The 20,297-nt window shown below is 42.6% G+C and overlaps 1 protein-coding gene across 11 annotated transcripts in view; it reads left to right on the top strand.

Annotated features, from left to right (window-relative positions):
• The window catches only part of NHSL1 (NHS like 1), a 164,901-nt gene that overhangs the window by 77,728 nt on the left and 66,876 nt on the right, over positions 1-20,297 (top strand). The window contains exon 1 of one of the 11 annotated variants that reach the window (XM_072331384.1): positions 4,169-4,223. The exons of the other annotated variants lie outside the window; for them this stretch is intronic. Coding sequence (XP_072187485.1) covers positions 4,208-4,223 — 16 coding nt within the window. The 5' untranslated portion in view covers positions 4,169-4,207. Of the gene's footprint in view, positions 1-4,168; positions 4,224-20,297 lie in introns of those variants that run through there. 11 annotated transcript variants of the gene reach the window in all.

The raw sequence follows: 20,297 nt of genomic DNA, 5'->3' as shown, positions 1-20,297 counted from the left end.
AAGTAAACATTACTGATGAAGCTCTGCTGCATCGATTAATCAAAGATAATTTGACACACAACCCTGGCAAAAGAATGATTTTTTTTTTATCTGAATGAATTTGGAGGAGTTGGTTGCAGATTCCTTCCCTGAAGAGTTGCAACAACTCTTAAAAAGATTTTGCCCTTTCTGTGCCCTTGCTCTGAAGAGTAAAGCAAACAAAAGATAAGGCAAACTGATTCATGGCTTCATTTTATTTGTTTTCTTCCTCACTTAAGGCAGAAGATAGCCCATTCTGAAAGTCATTCATTACACTGTTGTTAATGCCAAATACTTTTCACCTTCAGGGACTGCTGGGTTTATTACAGATGAACTTTTTGTTTGTAGTAGTCTGAAGCCATAATTTCACATATGTCTGTAATGTCTACTTGTAAACTCTACCAATTATAGCTATAGATATTGTAGGAACAGAAATAACGGTGTCTTTTGAAAATCTGTTATATATATACATATATATATATATATAAGATTTAAATTTGTCTCCTGGATTTATATACAGCTGAAGTGGAACTAGGTGCCTCCTTCAAATAAAATGCTAGTATTTAAGGTCTAAAGAAAGAAAACAGTGTGAAGTTGTTTCAGAAGTTTTGGCGGAAATGGATGGTTTTAATGATGGGCAGCACTTTCAGATATTTATATGGTTTAGTTCCTCCCTGTTGCTCATAAGTGTTCAAGACTCAATTTTCTTCTTCCTTTGAATACTTAGAAAATTAAGTTTCTCATGCCATTCTTGAGAGGGTTGGCAAGCCCCTGTTTTGGCAAGTTCAAGAGTATATGAGTAGCTCTGGGCTGTAGCTGGAGCACTGATCATTTGAGAAGGTCCCTTCACTGCAAGTTACTCCTTCAGTTTACTTTCTGCAGGACAGGACACAGCCTTGTTGCCTCCTGCTGTCTTGCAAGGCCTGCTGTGACCTTCTCCAAATAAATTTCTTCTTCTACAATGATTTCTAAAATACTTCTTTCCTTCCTCACTGTGAGAGGAAACTCCACCCTGATCAGTGAAAAATTCCTCAAGTGGAACTGGTAAGTTAATAATATCAAACATGAAAGAGAGCAGCAAATATTTTCTCTTGTGTTGCAGTTAAGAGAATACTCAGTTGTACTTATCAGAATATAAATTAATATCCTGTCAGCTCGTTCTCAGTTCTGTGGCCGAGACCATCCCTTTCAGCCCATCCTGGGGCTGACCTCCTCCATCTCTCCTCTCTTACCATCCTGTGGCCACCACTTGGCCTGGCAAGCTCTGACACTGACTTTTTGTTGGACCTGAGTTGGCTGCAGACAAGCAGTGTTGTTGGGCTGTGAGAGCCTTCAAGTCCAAGATGGTATTTTGACTCCGTGTGTTTTCTTTGGATGGTTTTTCAGAGGTTTTTTTTTTGTTATTGTTTGTTTGTTTTGTGTGTGTGTTTTATGCACAGTGTGAAAGGGAAATGTGTCAGAATGATTCGGGCTTTAGACAATCTCCTTCAAAAGCTGGTTGGCATTCGTCCATGGTATCAGAAATGTGCATCTCTATGGACTTTGGTTTGAAAGGAAAAAGTGTTTAATTAGATGTCCCATGAGATAAGGCTTCCCAGGGCCCCGTCCAGCCTGACCTTGAACACCTCCAGGGATGGGGCACCCACAGCTCCCCCATACTCTGACTTAAGAATTTCCCCCTAACATCTAACCTTGATTTCCCTTTGTAATGTTTAAAGCCATTCCCTCTTGACCTATCACTATCTGCCCCCATAAAAAGTCATTGTTCCTCCTGTTTGTAAGCTCCCTTCAAGAACTGGAGGTCCACAGTGAGGTTTCCCTGGAGCCTTCTGCCTTCTCTTCAAGTTGAACAAGCCCAGCTCCCTCAGCTTTTCCTCATATGCTCTACCTCTCTGATCATCTTTGTGGCCCTCCTCTTGACTTGCTCTAACAGCTCCATGTCTTTCTTGTGCCGGAAAGACAAGGATTGATATGCCAAAACTTCTGACTTCATGTGATTAGAACTCTTCCCTTTACATGACCATGACCACTTGTATAGATAAACAGAGAATGCACAATTCTCTGTGTCAGCCATGGTCTCCTCTATGAAGCCAATGGATGTAGCATCCAGTTAGTTGATCAGAATGGCCATGGCAGCTTTTGGAAGACAGAGTAAAGCTACAGTGAATTTGGAGCACAGCAGCCACGTGTCAGTGTCACACCAAAGGTGTACTGGACCTGTCTTCTAAGGATGGTCTTAGCTCAGTTTTCTGAGGAAAGAGGGCATGTGTGACCACACCTGTGCTCCCTTCTGATTTTTCAGCGCATCTTCATTTCTGTCCCCTCAGATGTTTAGGAAATAGATGCTGGACTGTTGTATGCCTGTTTGTAATCCTGCTCCCCTTTTTCAAATCTGCAATCTTGTTACCTCAGTTTTCCTTAGAAGCTTTCCCTCTTTCCCACAGACATCAGGATCCCAGACAAGGGGATCCCATGCAAGCTTCTCTGTTACTGATGAGGGCAAAGAAATGGTAGATAGAACAGAGTACCAGAGAGTGGCTGCTTTTTGAATGTACATTTTTCCCCACTGTTTATGCTGTTTGATTGCTGGTTTTGCCTCTTTTTAGTGCATTTTTGCTCATGTCTGTGACCCCCATAGTATTTCTCGATCCCCACCAGAGTGCTGCAGCTGCTCCCAGTCCCCTGTGAATAGCACTGATGCACTGCTCGCTTCCTCTTCCAGGTAATTAATGAGTAGATTTAACAAGATTGAACCTTTAAATCCCTCTGGTATCCAAGTTACCTTCCTCCAGCTACAATATGGTTCTGTTTGTTTTGCCTACATAGAGTGTTTGTTCCTGGCACCCTCTGAAGAGTTATGATAGGAAATTGCACGTGTATGCCTAGAACACCACAAAACAGAATTAAGAGGAAAAGGCCTTTTGTTTCTTTGAGCATAGGGAAGTCTTGAAATTAGTCTGTAGTCTTTCTATCAGAATTTGGAAAAGAACAGGTAGACTAAGCTGTATTAGTTTGGGTTTGGGGCTGCTCTGTTGTAATGTCCCCACATTTTGGATGCAGCATCCTGCTCTAAAACGAAGCAGCTTTTCTTGCACGATGACAGATCACTGAAATGTGACACTTTTAGACCTAAGCATGCCTAATGGTACTCAGCATCTCACAAACTCTGCCTCAGCATCTGTGGTTTAAACTCTTGTTCTTAAGGTGTCTGCACCAGGGTTTTTCTCTGGAGCCCTTCGCAAAGATGGTGTATTTGCTTATGTCCTTTATCACAGTGTGGCTTTACTGAGGAATTTTAGGACAAGTAATGCTTTTGAAGAGGGCTGCAGTTCTCACTTAGCAAAGGAGTCACCCTGACCCTTACCTTGCATTGTTCCCACATTACTTTGCTGTTTAGGGTCAGGCCCTATAAAAATGAACACCAAACAGGGCAGCAATTTGTGTCCCATATAAAAACAAAGCCTAAGGTTGAGCACTTGTCTTCCTATAAGTCGCTTGTGCAGAAAAGGGGATTCTGCAAGAAATTCTTTGAGCTGCATCCCCTGTGATTTTTAGAGTCGCATCACAGTGTGTTGGGAGTTGGAAGAGATCTACAAGCACGACTCCCTAGCTGGTGAAAGGTCTGGAGAACAGAGGAGCAGCTGAGGGAACTCCCATTGTTCAGTCTGGAGGAGGCTCAGGGGAGATCTTGTCTCTCTCAACAACCTGAATGGAGGCTCTGGTGAGGTGGGGGTCGGCCTCTGTGTAATGAGTGACAGTACTAGAGGGAATGGCTTCAAGTTGCGCCAGGGGAGGTTCAGGTTGGATGCTAGGAGAAATTTCTTCTCCAAAAGAGTGGTCAGGTGCTGGAATGGGCTGCCCATGGAGGTGGCTAAGGCGCTGTTCCTGGAGGCGTTTAAGGAACGTTTAGATGTTGTACTGAGGGACACGGTTTAGTGATAAATATTGGTAGTAGGTGGACGGTTGGACTGGATGAACTTGGAGGTCTTTTCCAGCCTTGGTGATGTGATTCAATGCCTGCCCGTTAATTGGCACATGCAGAGAGCAGCTGGGATGGACGGAAGCTGACCGCGGCCCTTTCATCTCCCCCTTTCCCGAGCCGCCTTGCATCTGCCGGCCGGGGCCGGGCGGGGCCGGGTGGCGGCTGCGGGAGCTCAGCTCAGCTCGGCGCGGCTCGAAGCGGTGCGGGATGTTCTGCCTGAAGGGTGAGCGGGGCCGAGCCCCGCGCTCGTTTCCGGCTGGGTTGTGTGGGATGGAGGAGGGGCTGCAGCTCTGAGATGTTTATCCTTTGGGGGGGGGGCGGGGGGCACAGGAAAAAAAGAAGAAAAGAGAAAAAAAAAAAAAAAGGAAAAAAGTTGATTCGTTTATTCAACGCTCTGCCGAGAAGAGCGCGGATGTATTGCGCCTTTTGTGAGCAGGGAGCGGGACCGGCAGTCCGCGGGGACGCTGCGGTGCCGGCAGACAAAAGGACGGGCGTGTGCCGGAGCGGAGACTCGGGTCCTGCCGCTCGGGGCGGTGGGCTGCGGCTCCCGGGGGTCTCAGGGCCCAGGGACTGGGGCTGCTAGGGAGCCTCGGGGGGGGGGCGAAGGTTTTAACTGGAATTCCTGATAACGTTCTACTAATGTTTTTATTCAAACTCGGTGTTGCGGCTTTTTGTTACCGAGGTGCAATAGTTGAAAGCCGACAGCGCGGAGCTGTTGTAAGGAGGAGTTTAGGAGCTGTAAAACACACCCTTTCCTACTGAAAGAATAGCCGGTCGGGTTCAATGCTTGGCTGCTTGTCAGCCCGTGCTCTAAGTATTTCGCTCCTCTCTCGGGGTCGTTCAAAACGCCGATTCCTTTCGCTCTCCCAATGACTTCTATTTGCGCTAAGGATCTCGGTCCGCTCGCCAACTGTTAATGAAAAAGCAGGAACGAAGTTTCTTTCCTACCGGTTTTGAAGTAGTGAACGCGTGTTTCTAGACTAAACGTTATTTAATGTAATGGCACGATTTTGCTGTGTGTCGGTTTATCTTAAATGGAATTGCTGCTGTGTACCAAGCACAAACCAACCAACCAAAACAAAACAGCTCTATTTAAACTGCAGAGCAAGGGGTTTTCAGTCCATGACATAATTCAGTGGATCACTGGAATTTAGAAACAGTGACAGTGGAAACCTTTTAAAGCATTAACTTAGAGATACAGACCAGAAGTTGTTTAAATAAAGGGCATAGCAGATAAACCATTTTGGGTAACAAGGCAGCTGGTAGGACTTGCTCACTTGCTCTTCTGTATTTTTGAGCACCTGGTTGAAAATGAACCCAGGAGCAAGGTTTTCAGAGAAGTCTTTTGTCCAGCAATAATTCTGTATGGTGAAATTCATAATAAAGCAAAAGTATCCGTGCTTTTCAATGCATCACTAGTTGAATGTGTGCAAACTGCTCTCAAATTGTTCAGGTTGTGTTTGTAGGGCAAGCTGTTAGTTGTGAGACACAAAGCCTGCGGGAGTGCCGAGCTTCAAACCAGCCAAGGCATTGGGAAGCTGTGTTGAGCAGACACATGTTTGGAGTGCTGTTCCTCTTTGTGTGCCCTTACATACTATTTTCTCTAAGCCGCTATTTTATTAGATTGCAGTAGGCTTCTCTCCCTACCTTGAAGAGCACTGGTTACCATGCAGTACATTATTAACTTGGGTTTAAAATTGAGGATCCTGAAATAATCAGCTGGGGCATTGCTATTGATTTCTTTCTGTTAACCTCAGCACGTGGTGGAGAGAATTGCTTGGGAACTCATCGAGGGGGAGGATTTGTTTGTCTTTGAAGCTGCACAGCAGGTCTGTCTCTCAGATACTGTTTTTGTTTAGGCTCTGAAGGGAGGGGTGGTGAAGTTGTTTACATGCTGCCCTGGCTCATACCTTGTTGGTTTTGGTTTTTTTTCAGTCTTATGATGAGCAGCCTTGATATGGCGAGTTGTGGGTGCTGAGTTTGTGGAGTGACAAAGTTGGTGTGCTTGGTGGGTGTGAGTGTGTTCTATGCATAGGATCAGCCGATGAAATCCCTGAAGATTGATACCTTCAGGGACCTGGGCATGGAGCTGCCTCTTATTTTTCTTTTCCCCCTTGTAGCTTTTTCTACTCTCTTTGCACAGTCCCTAGTGGTGGCACATTGGCACAGAGCCTCTCCTTGCAGCACCCTTCTCCATTATCCATGAGATGCTTGGGAGAGAATGAGATGGGTGGTGCATACCTCTGCCTCACCACCAAGGTGGCGGTGTGCCTCTTGGTTCTGTGGCACAGCTGCTGAGCTCACCCTGGTACACACAACAGGAGCTGCATCAGTGCTTGGTCAGAGCACCTACAGAGCATTGTAATCCAGTTGTTACCAGTATTCGGAATTAGAGATAAATGGAAGATTGAATCCTCTTCCAAAAGGCTTGATTCCTAGAAGGTTCACGAGCTGCAATTTGTTGGCATGTGCTAAAAATGAGGTCACGTTCCTGTTATATTTGCCTGGAGTTTCTCTTTGATTTATAGTTTTGCTTGAAGGAAAGTAGTGCCAAGAAACACTGTGAAGCAGACATTTGTGCTTTCTGCTGGCCTGTGCATGGGAAGTATTTTCCATCATTGCTTGCCTTACAGCTGTGGATTTGAGGGAAGTCTTTTATACTAATAATAGCAAGAAGTTATGATGGAAGTTATCCATGAAAAATCCCAGGCATGTGCTGCTTGCTCCCTAGAGAAAGGACTTCATGGTAGAAATGGAGATTTTGTTTTATTATTTATTTGTTTAAAGGATCACAGGCCTGCTCACCAGTTGTCTCATGTGTTCTGTGCATGTAAAGGCATTCCTTAGATTCTTTTCTTGGCAACGTTCTCATAAAATATCCAATGTTTGAAATCAGAAACAGATTTTCTCCTTTAAACAAATGCGTTTTCCAAGTTGAACTGGGCAAGCAAAATTTTGTAAAACTTGCTTACTTCTTTCTGTCTTTTACTTACTACTTTTTTTCACATGCATCAATCCCAAGTGAGGGAAGGGACTTGTAGTCTCCTAGATGGAAGAATCTGTCTGAGTGAAGGTCCTTTGCAGAACTTAGGCATTAGTTTAAATCTAAGAAAAGAACTGATTGATTGTGTGGTATTTGTTCCCTTGACTTCATTTCAGTTTTTTAATCCTGTCTCAGACTGTGTGTAATCACAGTTGGGCTTGTGAGTCAGATCCATTCTTTTTGTGGTTATTTCTTTGTCATATGCATGATTTCAATAGGGAAAACAACTTTGGGCTTGCTTCTTATCTGCAAATCTTCAAAATATAAAAGCAATTTGAAAATACGTGGAATTAGTACAAGCAAATCAGAGTTAAGTATCAGATATGTGACTGTTTAAGTTGGTGAGCCCGTGGCTATAGGAAGCTCTCTGCTCTGTTCTTCATTTCTCTGCTACTCCATTGAATTACTCTTTCTGCTATGCTGTTTCCAGGCTGTTCTCTGTGCCACTTCTCCTGTTCCCATCTATGCTATTGCTGTCTGGTTCACCTGTGAGGCGGCTGTTGGCTGCCACTGAGGGAAGTCTTTGCATAACTTGGTCTTAACAGCTACATCTGCCAGAATTCTTTGCGTGGCAGGACAGTAATGGAGAGATCTGTCAGATATGGTATGTTCATATGCTGCGAAACAAATCAATTTTTACATCAATACAGAAGGGATTTTAGAGTTTAAGCTTGCTTGAAGTTTGATTCTTTTTGTTGATTAAACAACTCTTTTATCCTTTGCTGAGGGAAGGAGCAAGGGTGAAGAGATCCATACGTGGCTATGTGTGTTCATATCACCTAGTGCAGATCTGTCCTCTGTATCAGAGAGCAATGAAGAGATTGCTTTGAACTGTGTCTGAAAGTACAGAATAAAATCAAGCATAATGAAAGGAAGATGGGAGGTTTGAATAGGAAAATTCTCCCTGAAGTTAGTTGGGTCCTAGGGAGCACAGCATTGAAGATCCTTATGTAGTTCTGTTTTGTCTCTTAAGTAGCTAACTAAATTGGAAAGGAGCGCATGTGAAGGAGGGCAGCATGTGTAGAAGTGAGCTTTCAAGGCAGCTGGGCACTGAGGCAGTGCCTCTCAGCTCCACCTATTCCCTGGGTCTGTGTGCAGCTGGAGTGGCAAATGGAAGCCCAGAGACACTTCTGCAGTGAGGGCTGGGTAGAGGAGAGCTGCTCCCCAGCTCTTGGCCCCATCATGGGGAGGGGGCCCCTAATGATGTTTGTTTATCTTATTGGTCAAATGCATTACGCTCCTTGGGACTGCTTCATTTGACTGCCCTGACAGGCCACCAAATGCTCAGAACCTAACAAATGAATGCCTTTTGTTTGGTGTGTTTGCGTTTTTCTTATTTTGGTAACAGAACAGGGTGTGGGCATGTATTTTTTCCTTTAAGATTTTAAGGAGGCTGATGGCAGTGGGTGAAGTTGGGCAGAATGTAATCAGGTGTTAGATAAACATCTCCTGCAGTAGGCATGCCAGCCCTTCCCAGGGCACAGGGGTATTTTGCTCTGCTACCCTAAACTGACGTGGAAACAAAGCAGGCTGCATGAGTTTAGCTGTGAAAGCAGTTAGTATAGAACCTCACCTTCAGCAGATCTTCAGCAGATAATCAGAAATGAGGAGATCAGGAGAGCTTTCAGTATTTGAATGTAGCTTGTGCTTTTTAAGCACAGCCGCAGGTGAGCAAACAGACAGAAACACATGATGCTCGTGGTCTAGTCAGGTGTAGTTCTTCAGTCTTAAAGAGTTTATGAAAATTGACTTGTCTGCTGTCACAACCATATAATTAACACGCGTCTTTGCCTCTAATTTTACTTTCACGTGGGCATTTAATGCATTCCCTCCCTTTCTGCTCCTTGTCTGCTTCACTGCAGGCTGCAGTAGGACTCCTTTGCACAATTCACACAGTGCTGTAATCTTGAGGAGGGACTAATGGCAAATGAATCATTGGTGAATGATCATCAGCTGTTTTCCTTGACCTGCTGATGTTTGATTTTTAAACACTACCAACCCAATATCACCTGGAGGCTTGTGACCACAGTACATACAGATGGTAATTGCTGTTCATCACAATAGGAGAGGGCAGTGAATTTCTACCAAAGCGCAACAAGAAGCCAACACTTAATTTTAAACAGTAAGACCATGGAGATTGAAGAATATGAAAACATAAGAAGAACGTAGCATGCACAGCTGATGGGATGCATAAGTATTGAAAGAATTTCACATTGAAGTAGTCTTTGAAACAGCGTGCACATACTTGAAGCCTATAAATATCTTCACACATTTTTCAGCAGTTTAAGCTTAGTAATGGTTTTGCATTGCTTGAGTATAGCATTACCAGATTTACCAGATTTGTGCTGTCTATGCTTGTCACTTGTCTACAGTAGCTTTTTTTTTTTTTTCCTTTCCAAGCAGCATTTGTGTACAAGACTGATGTGCTTCTGGGGAAATGCCATAAACTTTGGTCAAATAGGAGATCTGCTTCCTGTGAAAGCACATTGCCTGGCATTAAGAGATGGGAATTTTATTAGTTCTTTTATTCAGAGTCCTGTCACAGCTGCGGTCCTGCCTGTGGTTTATGTCTGGTGAAACAGCCTATAATTACCCCAGGCATCTTATTTTAATGCTGTCCTAGTGCTGTCTGACTCCCTGTCCTCTGGAGCATCCCACTCTTTTCTATCTGTATTTTAAACAATTCAGAAAATGTTCCTGGCATTTTAGAGCTCTTTTGTAACTTATTTGGAACTTGAGACTTGAAAGTAGTTCAAGCTTAATTGCCAGTCTTATGCAGAGTGGTTACAAAAGCGTGGCTTATTTAGTCTAGCTAGTAGCTTGGGATGTAAATATCACGATGAGAGAGGAAACTTGTTGAAGTTCAAGTACAGTATTGGCCTAAGATGAATGGTTTTGAGAGAGCTGTGAATTAATTGAAGTCTGACATTAAAAGATCCCGAACCATCTGAGGAGGGAAGTTGTGGAACAGGCTTCCAAACAGGATAATGTGGACAAAGAAGTGTTTCTTAAGATGCCTCTTGATAAGTTTTGATAGTTTTGGTCAGAATTTCTGTAGCTAGTAAATAAGGTTTGTAGCGGTGGTCTTTAGAGCTAACTGGAGGTCTGGGTGCTGGACTGCATATGTACTGTATGAAGCAGTCATCTCGCATTTAAGTGCTTCTGGTGGTCTGTCTGTGAGGACCAGGAAAAATTATCCCTTTACGTACTTATTTGCACTGTCTGATATTTGTCTGTTTCGTTCTGCTGCAGGGAAAGACAGAGTGAGGAACAGGTGCCCTGCAGGTCCTCCTGGCACCACACAGGCTTGCAAGTGTGCCCTGCTCTTTATCCTTCCATTTAAACTGAGCAACAGACACTGTTGACAGAGAAATCTTGCAGGCTTGGGCTGGTTGGGACTCCTGGGCTTTTCCTGTCCCCTTCTGGCATCGGGTGTGCTGCACTTGTAAGTTTCATTTCATAAATGTCCTGCTGTAACAGGGACCTCAGACCTTGCTGACATCCTTCTGTGCTCTCTTGCTCTTTTTCCTGTGCTACTCTGTTGTTACATGTGGCAAGATATGGGAAGATACAGCAATATCTTTCTATAGGCTGCTTGTCTTGAAGGCTTTCTTGACCTGGAAATCCTCCTAATGGAGAAATCTGTTGGGAATCCCTTCCCAGCTTGGCATCCTGGTTCCTTTCCATTTCTAAGTTTTAATCCATGCTTACTCTAAACTCATCAGTAACTGCTAAAATGAAAAGATACAATGGCAGTTGTAGCCACACCTGATAGTGAAGATGGAGACTAGTGCTTGTGGTGCTGAAGCTTCCATGAAGCCAGAAGCCCACTCCCCAGGAGGGGCACATGCTGTCTGCACCTCAGCTACAGTGGCTTGGATTATTTTGTGCATTTTTTTAGTCTTTGGAGAATCGCTGCTTCTTTAGCACGCTTATGTGAGATAAAGAAGCATGAAGCCTAAGTAATGAGGAAAGCCCAGATTTTTCCTGCCTTCCTTATTGAGGTCAACCAGCTGGACACTCTTGCCTGAAGGTTTAATTTGCAAAGGGGTTATATATATATATATATTTTTTTTTTCAGTAAGTTAGGTAAAAACTTCCTGCTGTCCAAACGCATATACATGCATCTTTTTTTAATCAGTCAGGTTTATTTTTTGTCACAGTTTCTTACTCAAGAGGTTTTGGTAGATGCTGGCAACCACAAGAATTCACTCATGCAGCAGCCTGTGGCCATTTCCCCATTCAAACCAGGTGCCTGCTGGAGAATGGACCATGCCAACGCCAATGTCTTCCTGAGGAAGAAGGGAACAGGATGGTTTTAAACTTCTGTTCTGGCGGGAAGTATTCTGGAAGGGGGTCTGAGGTGGGAACTGGGGAGATGTGTGTAGTGATGAAGGCTGTGGAAGTAGTAGTAGTACTACGTGCTTAGGACCTTAATTGGAATTTAGAAATGAAATATTTCCTTCTCTCATGCCTGTTACACAGCTGCGTTCTGAGAATTTTATAAGGAATAAGATCTCGGTTTTTCTTTATTTTGGAAAGGGAAATTTGAAAAGGTGAATTGAAGTTGTTGTGTTGGTTTCTTTGTTGCTTTTTGAAGGCTTCAAAACATCACTTTTCTGTGCCGTGGAGTTTCACCCCTGAAATACCCTGTTTTTCCTGCATGAACAGATTTAGATTTCTTTTCAAAGCCTTATCTTTCCTCAGCCCTTGGCATGTCTACTGGTACTGTTGTGACTCTGGGCATGCTCTGCAGCAGCATGACTCCAAGGACAGTGCCACTGCCTCATGGCTGTCATGGAATTGTTGCCATGAGGTGTTCTCGACCCCGTTGGTTGAACAGCTTGGATCTGAGCTGGAGATCTAAGATATTCTTGTGTTGTTCTCCTGATCAGAAGTTGCTCTCATTTTCATATCATATATACGTAAAAGCTCATGTGGATATGTGTGTAATTCATTTCATGCGTGGAATGGCCATGTGCTCTGGGAAATTTACAAATAGAATTTGAAGTATAAAAGCGTGCCACAGTTTCATTGTTTTGGAGTCTAGTCTTGAATGATCATCCTCATTTGTGTAAACTTACTGTCCTTTTTTCCTTTAAAAAGGAATCTAAAGGGACAGATAAAATATGTGTAAAGTGACTTCAGAGTACAAAAATCTATATTGATCTGTTCAGCCTCAAATTTAACATGATCTGTAGTCCGAAGAAAGTATATTCTGTCAAAATATGTAATTTCAGGATATGTAATTCTGAAATTACCAGAAGTATAGACTTGGAAAGTTACGTTGATTCTTCCATGTCATGATTTGTGTTTTTGATATGTCCCGTGATTCATTTTGCATTGCACTGTCAGAGCTGTCTAAGGGAAAATCTTTCCCTGGCGCAAGCATGTCAGTGTATGGGAAGAGTAGTCTAGTGGGGGACTTATTTTTGACAGCATTGCTTGAAATTGCAGATATTTTTTTTCCCCATTTTCTTCTAGTAAACAGACTGATATTGAAACCTGTTGACAATGGGATATATTAATTGGTGTGTTTCCTTGTGGCAGGTGTTCAGATAGCTGCTCTTCCCAAGTGGCTTTGTGAAGCTCATCCATTTGATTTGCTTTTTGGAGGTGGTATTTTCTCCTTTTTTTTTTTTTTTTTTAGTGTTTGCAGAGCTGTAGTTCCAGGTGCCAAGAAGGAAAAGTTACTGGTAGACTGGAGCAGTTCTACCACATGTGTTCAAATCATTTTGTAGCAAAATCCAACGCTGTAATTGTAAGAACAGTTCACTTCAACCATTAATTTGGTATTCTGCATAAAGCAGCAATCCAGAAAGGTTTGTGTTAAAGATAGGAAAAGAACAAATCAATGTTTTTTGTAAAAATTAAGGCTTATGTAATGGATACTAAAAGTTACACAGCATATGGATATATTATTGATCCCTGGAGTCACGAGCATTCTTAGAGTCTGATTTTTGTCCTGGATTGAAATACTATGATTTCGTACTGCTCCTCGTTAGACTAATCTTTCCATGGTAGTGGCCACATATTTTTGTCATTACACTTTCTACTGGAATTTGATGCCATGATCTACAAATCCCAGAATTTACTTTTTTTTTAAAAGAAAAAAAAATGTGTTTTGCGATCTGTTATAAATTATGCAGGCTGTATCTAGCCATAACTCTTAAGAAATGGATTCTAAGCTGGCTTACCTTGCATAAATATGATTTTCATCAAACTGTGACACTTTAGGTTGAAAAATTATTATATTTGATATAAAATATTGTTTGAGTTCTTTCAGTATACTTTGCTGAGAGATAAGCTTTCCTCAGCAGAAGTGTGTGACATACAGCAGTGATAAGGAAAATCTGCATTAGTGAGTACTAGGGGAAATGGACTCATAGCTGGGAGTGGTGACTCTGAGGTCCCAGTGCCTGTGGCATTGCCCAGAGATATAGGAGAGGGAGGTGGTACAGAAGGGGAAGGGGGGGTGGGTGCCAGGAGGGGCTGAGTTGATGTTTGACCAAAATCCGTGTGTCAGCTTGGCGATAGCAGGCTGTGCAGTGAAAAACGTGATTACTGAATTGTTTGGGTTTTTTATACATTAGGTTCAGCATCCTCACTCCTTCACTAGCATGTTAGTATTATTGCTTTCTTTTTTTTTTTTTTTTATGTTTTTTTTTTTATATTTAAGGGTTGTATTTTATGTCAAACATAAAGAGACATTCTGAGGTATAAAATTGAAGCACTTCTAGAAATACGTGGCAAAAAATGACCTCGCTTGATATGAATTGGAATCCGTTAGTCTTTTCTATTGTTTTACTCTTGGGGGCCCCCTTGATTCTCGGTGGTGTCAGTTACAGTAGAGAAGCTGGGCAGAATTTCCTGCACAGAAGGACATGGGCTTGGGTTGGCAGCCTTTTGGTGGATGTTTTTGATAGCAACGTTTGTAGAGTAGCACAGGTTGCTTTGTTTTTATATTGAAGCCCTCCCATGCATTGTGTCTCATGCTAAGCTTTTTGGGTTGAAGGGAGGTTGCTGCTGCTCGGAGTCAGAAGTATGCTTTCCTCTTCAGGCATCCAATGGGAGAAGGGAGATGACTTCTTTCTTTTCCTGTTGCCATGGTAATGAGTTTAATAAGCCGACCCACCAACTTTCTGTCATCATTTAATACAAGTTGTGAAATAAGCTGTTAGAGGTGTGACTCCTTCATTTTTGTGTTGTGTGTTTGTGCTCTAATAGCCTGCTTGGCTATCCATTGTGGCTACAGATGGGCAGCTGCCCTCTCACCCTGCTTCTAGTGAATCATCCTTGCATTTTCATAATCACAGAGTATCCTGAGTTGGAAGGGACCCACAAGGATCATCAAGTCGACCTCATGATTTCATGAAGGACCACCCATATTTAAGCCCTGTGTGTGAAAGAGGTGTCCTGGGTAGCCTGTTCCATGCCTGCTGCCCTCTGGTGAAGAACCAAGTTCCTCAATCAAGTCAGCAAGGGTTGCTGCTGTTGAGACTGCCGCTAGTAACAGATTCTCCTAAGAAGTGTCATCTCCCTGATTATTCTGTCTTCTCTCCCAAATACGCAATCACCCCCTTCACAAGGGCAGTCTGGTTCGTAAAAAGCACCAACCAAACTCTTCATCTTAACAAGTCTTATTTCTGATCTATCTGCTGCTTATAATGCTGGCTTTACTTACTTTGTCATTTGACTCATTTGAATACTCCAAAGCAACAATCAAGATTTGATATTGAGCATCTGGCACTGCTTGTTGCTTTTAAGAATGTCCTCAAATTGAAAGTAAAGATTAATAATAGCAACACACAAGTGTATTTTTAATTTCCTGGGTACAGTTAATAATGTAATGCAAAGTGACTACGGTATCTTACTTACATGGTGTATCTCAAAACAGTGAATTAAAAGTAATTACAGAAGGCTATTATATAACAGCAATGAAAAAAATGAAATTAAGATATGGAAGAAAAAGTAATGGGTTTTCTTAGAGTCGATGAGGTGGGGAGATATGGGAAGATAGTTCCAGATCGTAATGCAAAAGATACGTGTATGAAGAGGCAGAAGAAAGCTGTTGATGGAAGCAAAGATTTGGAGCAATCTCTGCATGGCTTTATTGGGAAGAGTGTTGGTACTGAGCTCACAGTAAATATGAGACTGGAGAAGATCTTTTGCAAATAGGGACAGAGTCGATGGAAGATGCAGAAAGAAAGAAACTTAGGAAAGTTTGCAAAGGTGTTTTAGCTTTCCAGTAAGATGTTGATTATTCACACTGCTCTTGGTTTATTTTCACTTCTTTTTTTTCTATCTTTTTGTTGTGTCCAGGTGATATGTGTGCCTGCTGTGTTGGCAGGTCTGCAGGTTCCATGTGGTGTAGGGGTGCCCAGGAGCAGCAGCCCTTGCTCCAAGAGCCACAGTGGCAAAACATCATTACCTTCAGGGTGTTGCATCTCTAGCTTGTTACGCACACAGTTGCCAGTAATGCTTGCTGTAGCTTTTTCACAGTGTATTATGTTGATTTTAGTTACTTAAGTCCTTGAAAAAGAAAAAAGGGGAAAAAAAAGAAAAAGGAAGATAGAAGCTAGATATATATTGTATGGTCACAAGCAGCTGATGAAAACAATTGCATGAGAGTTCTTAGGGGTAGCAGCATGGAGCTCCAAATGCACGGGGCTGTGGGGCAGCCACCCTGCCTCAGCCCTTTCATCACCGGTGCTCATTGATGTCTCTCAGTATTGTAAGAGCTCTTCCAATGTTTGATTTGCTTCAGAAACGGCAAAGCTGGTACATCCTGCTCTCTTCCTGTTTGAGTTACTGATTATCAGTTAAAAAAGGAATTACAATACCTTGAGGTTGTTCTTTTTTTTTTTTTTTTTCTTTTTTTTTTTTTTTTTCCTCTTGCTTTTTGAAGTTCCTTTGTTTGCAGTTTGTATGTTTGATGAACGTAAGGCAGGACTTGAGATGCACTGAATGTTTAATGCACAAAAAAGAGGAAGGGGTTGTGAGAGACCAGCATGTCCCAGCTCCCCCCAGGAGCTGGCAACAGCCAGAACGGAGACACTGAGGCACTGCAGTCAGGCACAGCTGCAGTCCTGCTGTGTTACCTGTTGTCCTTCTGTAGTCTGGGGATCCTTGCCCTCTGGGAGCATTGTTTTGAGGTTTACTTTGTGTTATATGGCTCCAGTGAAATACATTGGAACTAGATAATCTTAAAGGTCCTTTCCAACCCAAACCATTCTGTGATAATATGTTTAAGGTATAAATAATATATATATTTTTTTACTTGTTTGTTTTACATATAACTGTAATTATTTGTAATAACCTACAATTCGAACCTTCAGCTGATCAGCCAAAAAGCCCAGGGCACATCAGCCCTTTACTGCTAAAAATAGAATCACTGTCTAATGAGGGCAAAGTTTATCCCTGTGGATTTCTACCAGCTCCCTTTAATTTCAAATGTGACTCTTGGGCTTGCATTGGAAATTACTTCATTTCATGGTTTTGTTATGCATTGTTGTGTATGTTTTTGTGGCATTATTTCATTATATTGTGTGTGTTACCTTTTTTTTTTTTTTTCTAGGCAGAAGATCTACAAATTGTGCATAGAGAAGCGTGATAGAATTTCTTATGTGTGTTTTTGAAGCTTATGTTGATAACAGAGTAGGACTGACACACCCATACTTTGTGATTCCTAATCCCCTGTTCCCATTATGTATATCCTACAGGCTTTTAAAACTCCTACATGTAGTAAGTTATCAGTACCGCTGCTGTTTTTTGAGGTCAGGAGCACGTAGGCACGTCCGATAAAAGTACTGATGTTTTCCTTGGCTGTATTTTTATTTTGTTTCTTGTAATCATGGAGTTAGTCACAATTGGAGGCATCCATCAAACTCTTAACAACATTCTTTCTTTAGACCAAGTGTTGTTTCCAGTATAATGTAATCATTTTCTTCCCCAATTATTCAAGCTCTCCCTAATAAGCCTGTAAAGAGATGGCTTAGCAAAAACGAAATCTGCTGATAAAAGGATGAATATGCATGTCTAACAAGCTGCTCAGAGCATTCAGACTTGGATTACTAATAGTTCAATTTTTAAATGGTGTGAAAAAGGGTAATAAAGGAAATGCTATTTAGGAAAGTCTCTTCATTAACAATAGCTCAAGGCTGGGAAAAAATGAACAGCTTCACTTCTGTCTGTTTAAAAAGATAAAACAGCACTTTAGCTGAAGTAAAATTGTGTAGTCTATTCAGAAGTTATATGGTAAGATTTCAGGTGAAAATTGCAATCAGATCGTTGTTCCATATATGCATAGCATTAAGTAATTGCTTATATAGCTTTTTTGTAGGAGAAGGCAGACGGTAAAGTTGGTTAGATAGACAGCGTCTTTCTCACATGTCCAACAGGGCATCCTCTTCCCAACTATTTATGATTTTCTATTGTATTTTCTAATAGCTGAGATAACCGTTATCAGGTCATGTATCGTATGTGTTACCTATTGTATATGTTGCCAAGGTTTTCCTGGTGTCGGAGAACAGATTTATTCTTTAAGTGAAAAATTTGTGTGGACATTAGTGCCTGCCGTATGGTAAATATACTTGTTAAACTGGATTTCAGCCCTGATCCCATTATCGTGCATCAGCCTTACTACGTGAGCACGCATTGAGAACGTGGTTAATGGGGTTTATCTGTAGTCCAGAGAAGTGCATGTTAAATGTTATTGGGTCTTCAGGCCAGTATGTTATCCTGTGTCATCTTGTTAAGTGCTTGGGAACATCTCAGTCTGCTGAACACTGAGTTTTGTCTTTTTCTTCTATCTTAACTGCATCCTTGTTTTCACTGCATGCTACATAATAACACTGATTTCAGAAATATTGTTCATTTCCAATAGACAGACTCTTCCTTGAACCCTCCTAGCATCAGGGTGGAAGAGGTGAAGCAGCAAGCACTGTGCCAGCTCAGCGGGTTACAGAGATATTACTCCATTCAGGAGCTCTTGTGTGTATGAGCTGGTTTGCTAGCAGCACCTGTGGAGATTCACCCCCTTAGGAAGGCTGTCTAGACACCCATTTATTCTGGTGGACATAAGCGTATGTGTGGTTTATGAGAGTGCTGAACTCAGACAGTGTTCATCACTGTTTCTTTCTCATAGTCTGATGAGTAAATTTACTTGGCTTTGTGTATTTGTCTTTGCCTCAGTGCCCCGTGACCAGCATTTAGCTGGTGCCTGTGGGTTCCCTTTGTGCATGTGGAAGAGCTACCATGCTGGCAGTTCTTGCCTGTCCTGTTGGTACGTTCGCTCCTGTCCATCCCTATTGGTGCCAACACTTGAAATGCCTGCCAAAAAGTATTAGGTTGTAGACAAGGCTTGTTTCATCCCTATTCATTAAAGTTTTCTGGCACTTTTCTTTCAAAGACCCGTCTTCAATTTGCAAGTTTGCTGAGATTCAACCACATAAGGTATCTATAAACCATTATACAGATCATTCTGCAAAGTAGCAGAACACTAAAAAAATAAAAAAACAACTACAAAAAAGCGACAAACAGTTACCAAACAAGGCAGCTTCTTGCTCACTTCTCCATTGCCAGCACTGCTGGCTCAGTTCTGCAGACGTCTTCTGCTGGGTGGTGCATTTTGTGTGGTGCTGTGCCGTAGGCAACCTGTGAGCACACAGTGTTCCCAGACTGGGCCAGAGCTGCAGGTGACGTGCATGGTGTCAGGGAGTCACGGGAGCTGTGTTGTCTCACCTGACGTGCTGTTGCTTTTTCCTTAAGCAGTGATATTTCTGCCCAAATGTTTTCTTCTAGCTATCAGTTAGAAAGCAAAAAAAAATCTTTTAAAAAGGATGTAACTAATTTTCCTGACATTTCATTGTGCCTCTTTACAGAGCTGTGTGCCTTTCATGAATGGTATGGGTTGTGACTGTAGCGTTTGTGAAGGGTTAAGGAGGCAGACCCAGAACTGGGCTCAGTTAGCTGCACTTTATGTAGACTTCTAGTGTTGTCCCCTTTGTAAAAACGCATATCCTCTCTTTTTGCCTCACAAACAATCAGACTTTAAAACCAAACTGTGGAAAGCTGCTGAGGACAAAAGGTTGTGTGGGGTTTGTGTGAGTCCTTCTGTGTTGTTTTTCTTGCAGTCCCAACCCAAGAGTGCTGTGGGCTGACTGCAAAGCCCAGGAAAGGCATGCTTCCTGAGCCATGAAGGAAGATAGTGTGTAGGATGCGAGATTAGGGTTGGTGTGGAAACCAGCTTGGAAACTTCCTTAGCAGTGCAGATTCTGGGTGAGGCCCTGGAGGCTGCTGGCTTGTGGATGAGGGCACTGAGGGGACCTCAATTGTAATCCTGGCTTTTCCTCTCTGTAGGCAGGTTCCTAAATCCCACTGAGGCTGTCTTTGTCTTTAAATAGGAATAATGCCTCTCCTCTAGAGATGTTGTGGGATTTATTTATTGAGGCAGTACTGAGTACAAAGTGAGAACTGCTTGTATTTTGTGCTTGCTACTATGGCTTACCGTGAAAAATACCTGCTGCTCAATGATTACAGTGACTCTGACTTTGAAAAGGAGTGTTCTTCCTAAAATCCAAGTACAGAAATTGTAGTACTACTTGTGTTCTATCTGACATGTCTTTTCTGCTCTCACATCCAAGACAAATGCAAACACACCTGCTCTTGGCAGATCCCTGCCCCAGCAGTGGTGGTTTTCTGGCTGTCGGTGTCCTAGTGATTACAGCCCGTTAGCTTTAAATAAGCTTCTTGGTTGTGGCCATCTGTGTATGGCCCCACTACCTGCTGGTCAGAGGGCGGTGAATAATCGGGGATAAGGCTTAAGAGGAGCAGCAGGCTTGGGTGGGAGCAGGAAGGGAGAAACCTGGGGAGAGACAACTCAGTGTTACAGCTCTGTGCAGCTGATAATTTCCGGCTCTGTGCTTTGAGACAGGGGCAGCAGCTGGGAACCCGGCAACCAGAGCGAGCTGTTCATTAGACGATTGATTTTTATTGTTTTTTCTTTTTCTTTCTTTCTTTTTTTAACGAATAGTCGAACCTTGCTCAAAACGGTTTGGCCGCAACCAAATAGTCTATCTTCTCTTAAGCATAGGAGGAGAAAATCTTCTCTTTCATAATGCTTTGAATGTGTCTGCTTACGGGTTCTGAGCTGGCCACTCCCTGTTGCACTGAACTAGCCACTGGGGACAGCGGGGCCATCCTCGAGAGCAGCACAGCACAATGATCGCCTATGTGCGCTGCCTGCCTGCAGAG

The sequence above is a fragment of the Excalfactoria chinensis genome, chromosome 3, assembly GCF_039878825.1.
Source record: "Excalfactoria chinensis isolate bCotChi1 chromosome 3, bCotChi1.hap2, whole genome shotgun sequence".
In the NCBI taxonomy this organism is placed as follows: domain Eukaryota; kingdom Metazoa; phylum Chordata; class Aves; order Galliformes; family Phasianidae; genus Excalfactoria; species Excalfactoria chinensis.
This window is presented reverse-complemented; position numbering and strand designations above follow the sequence as displayed.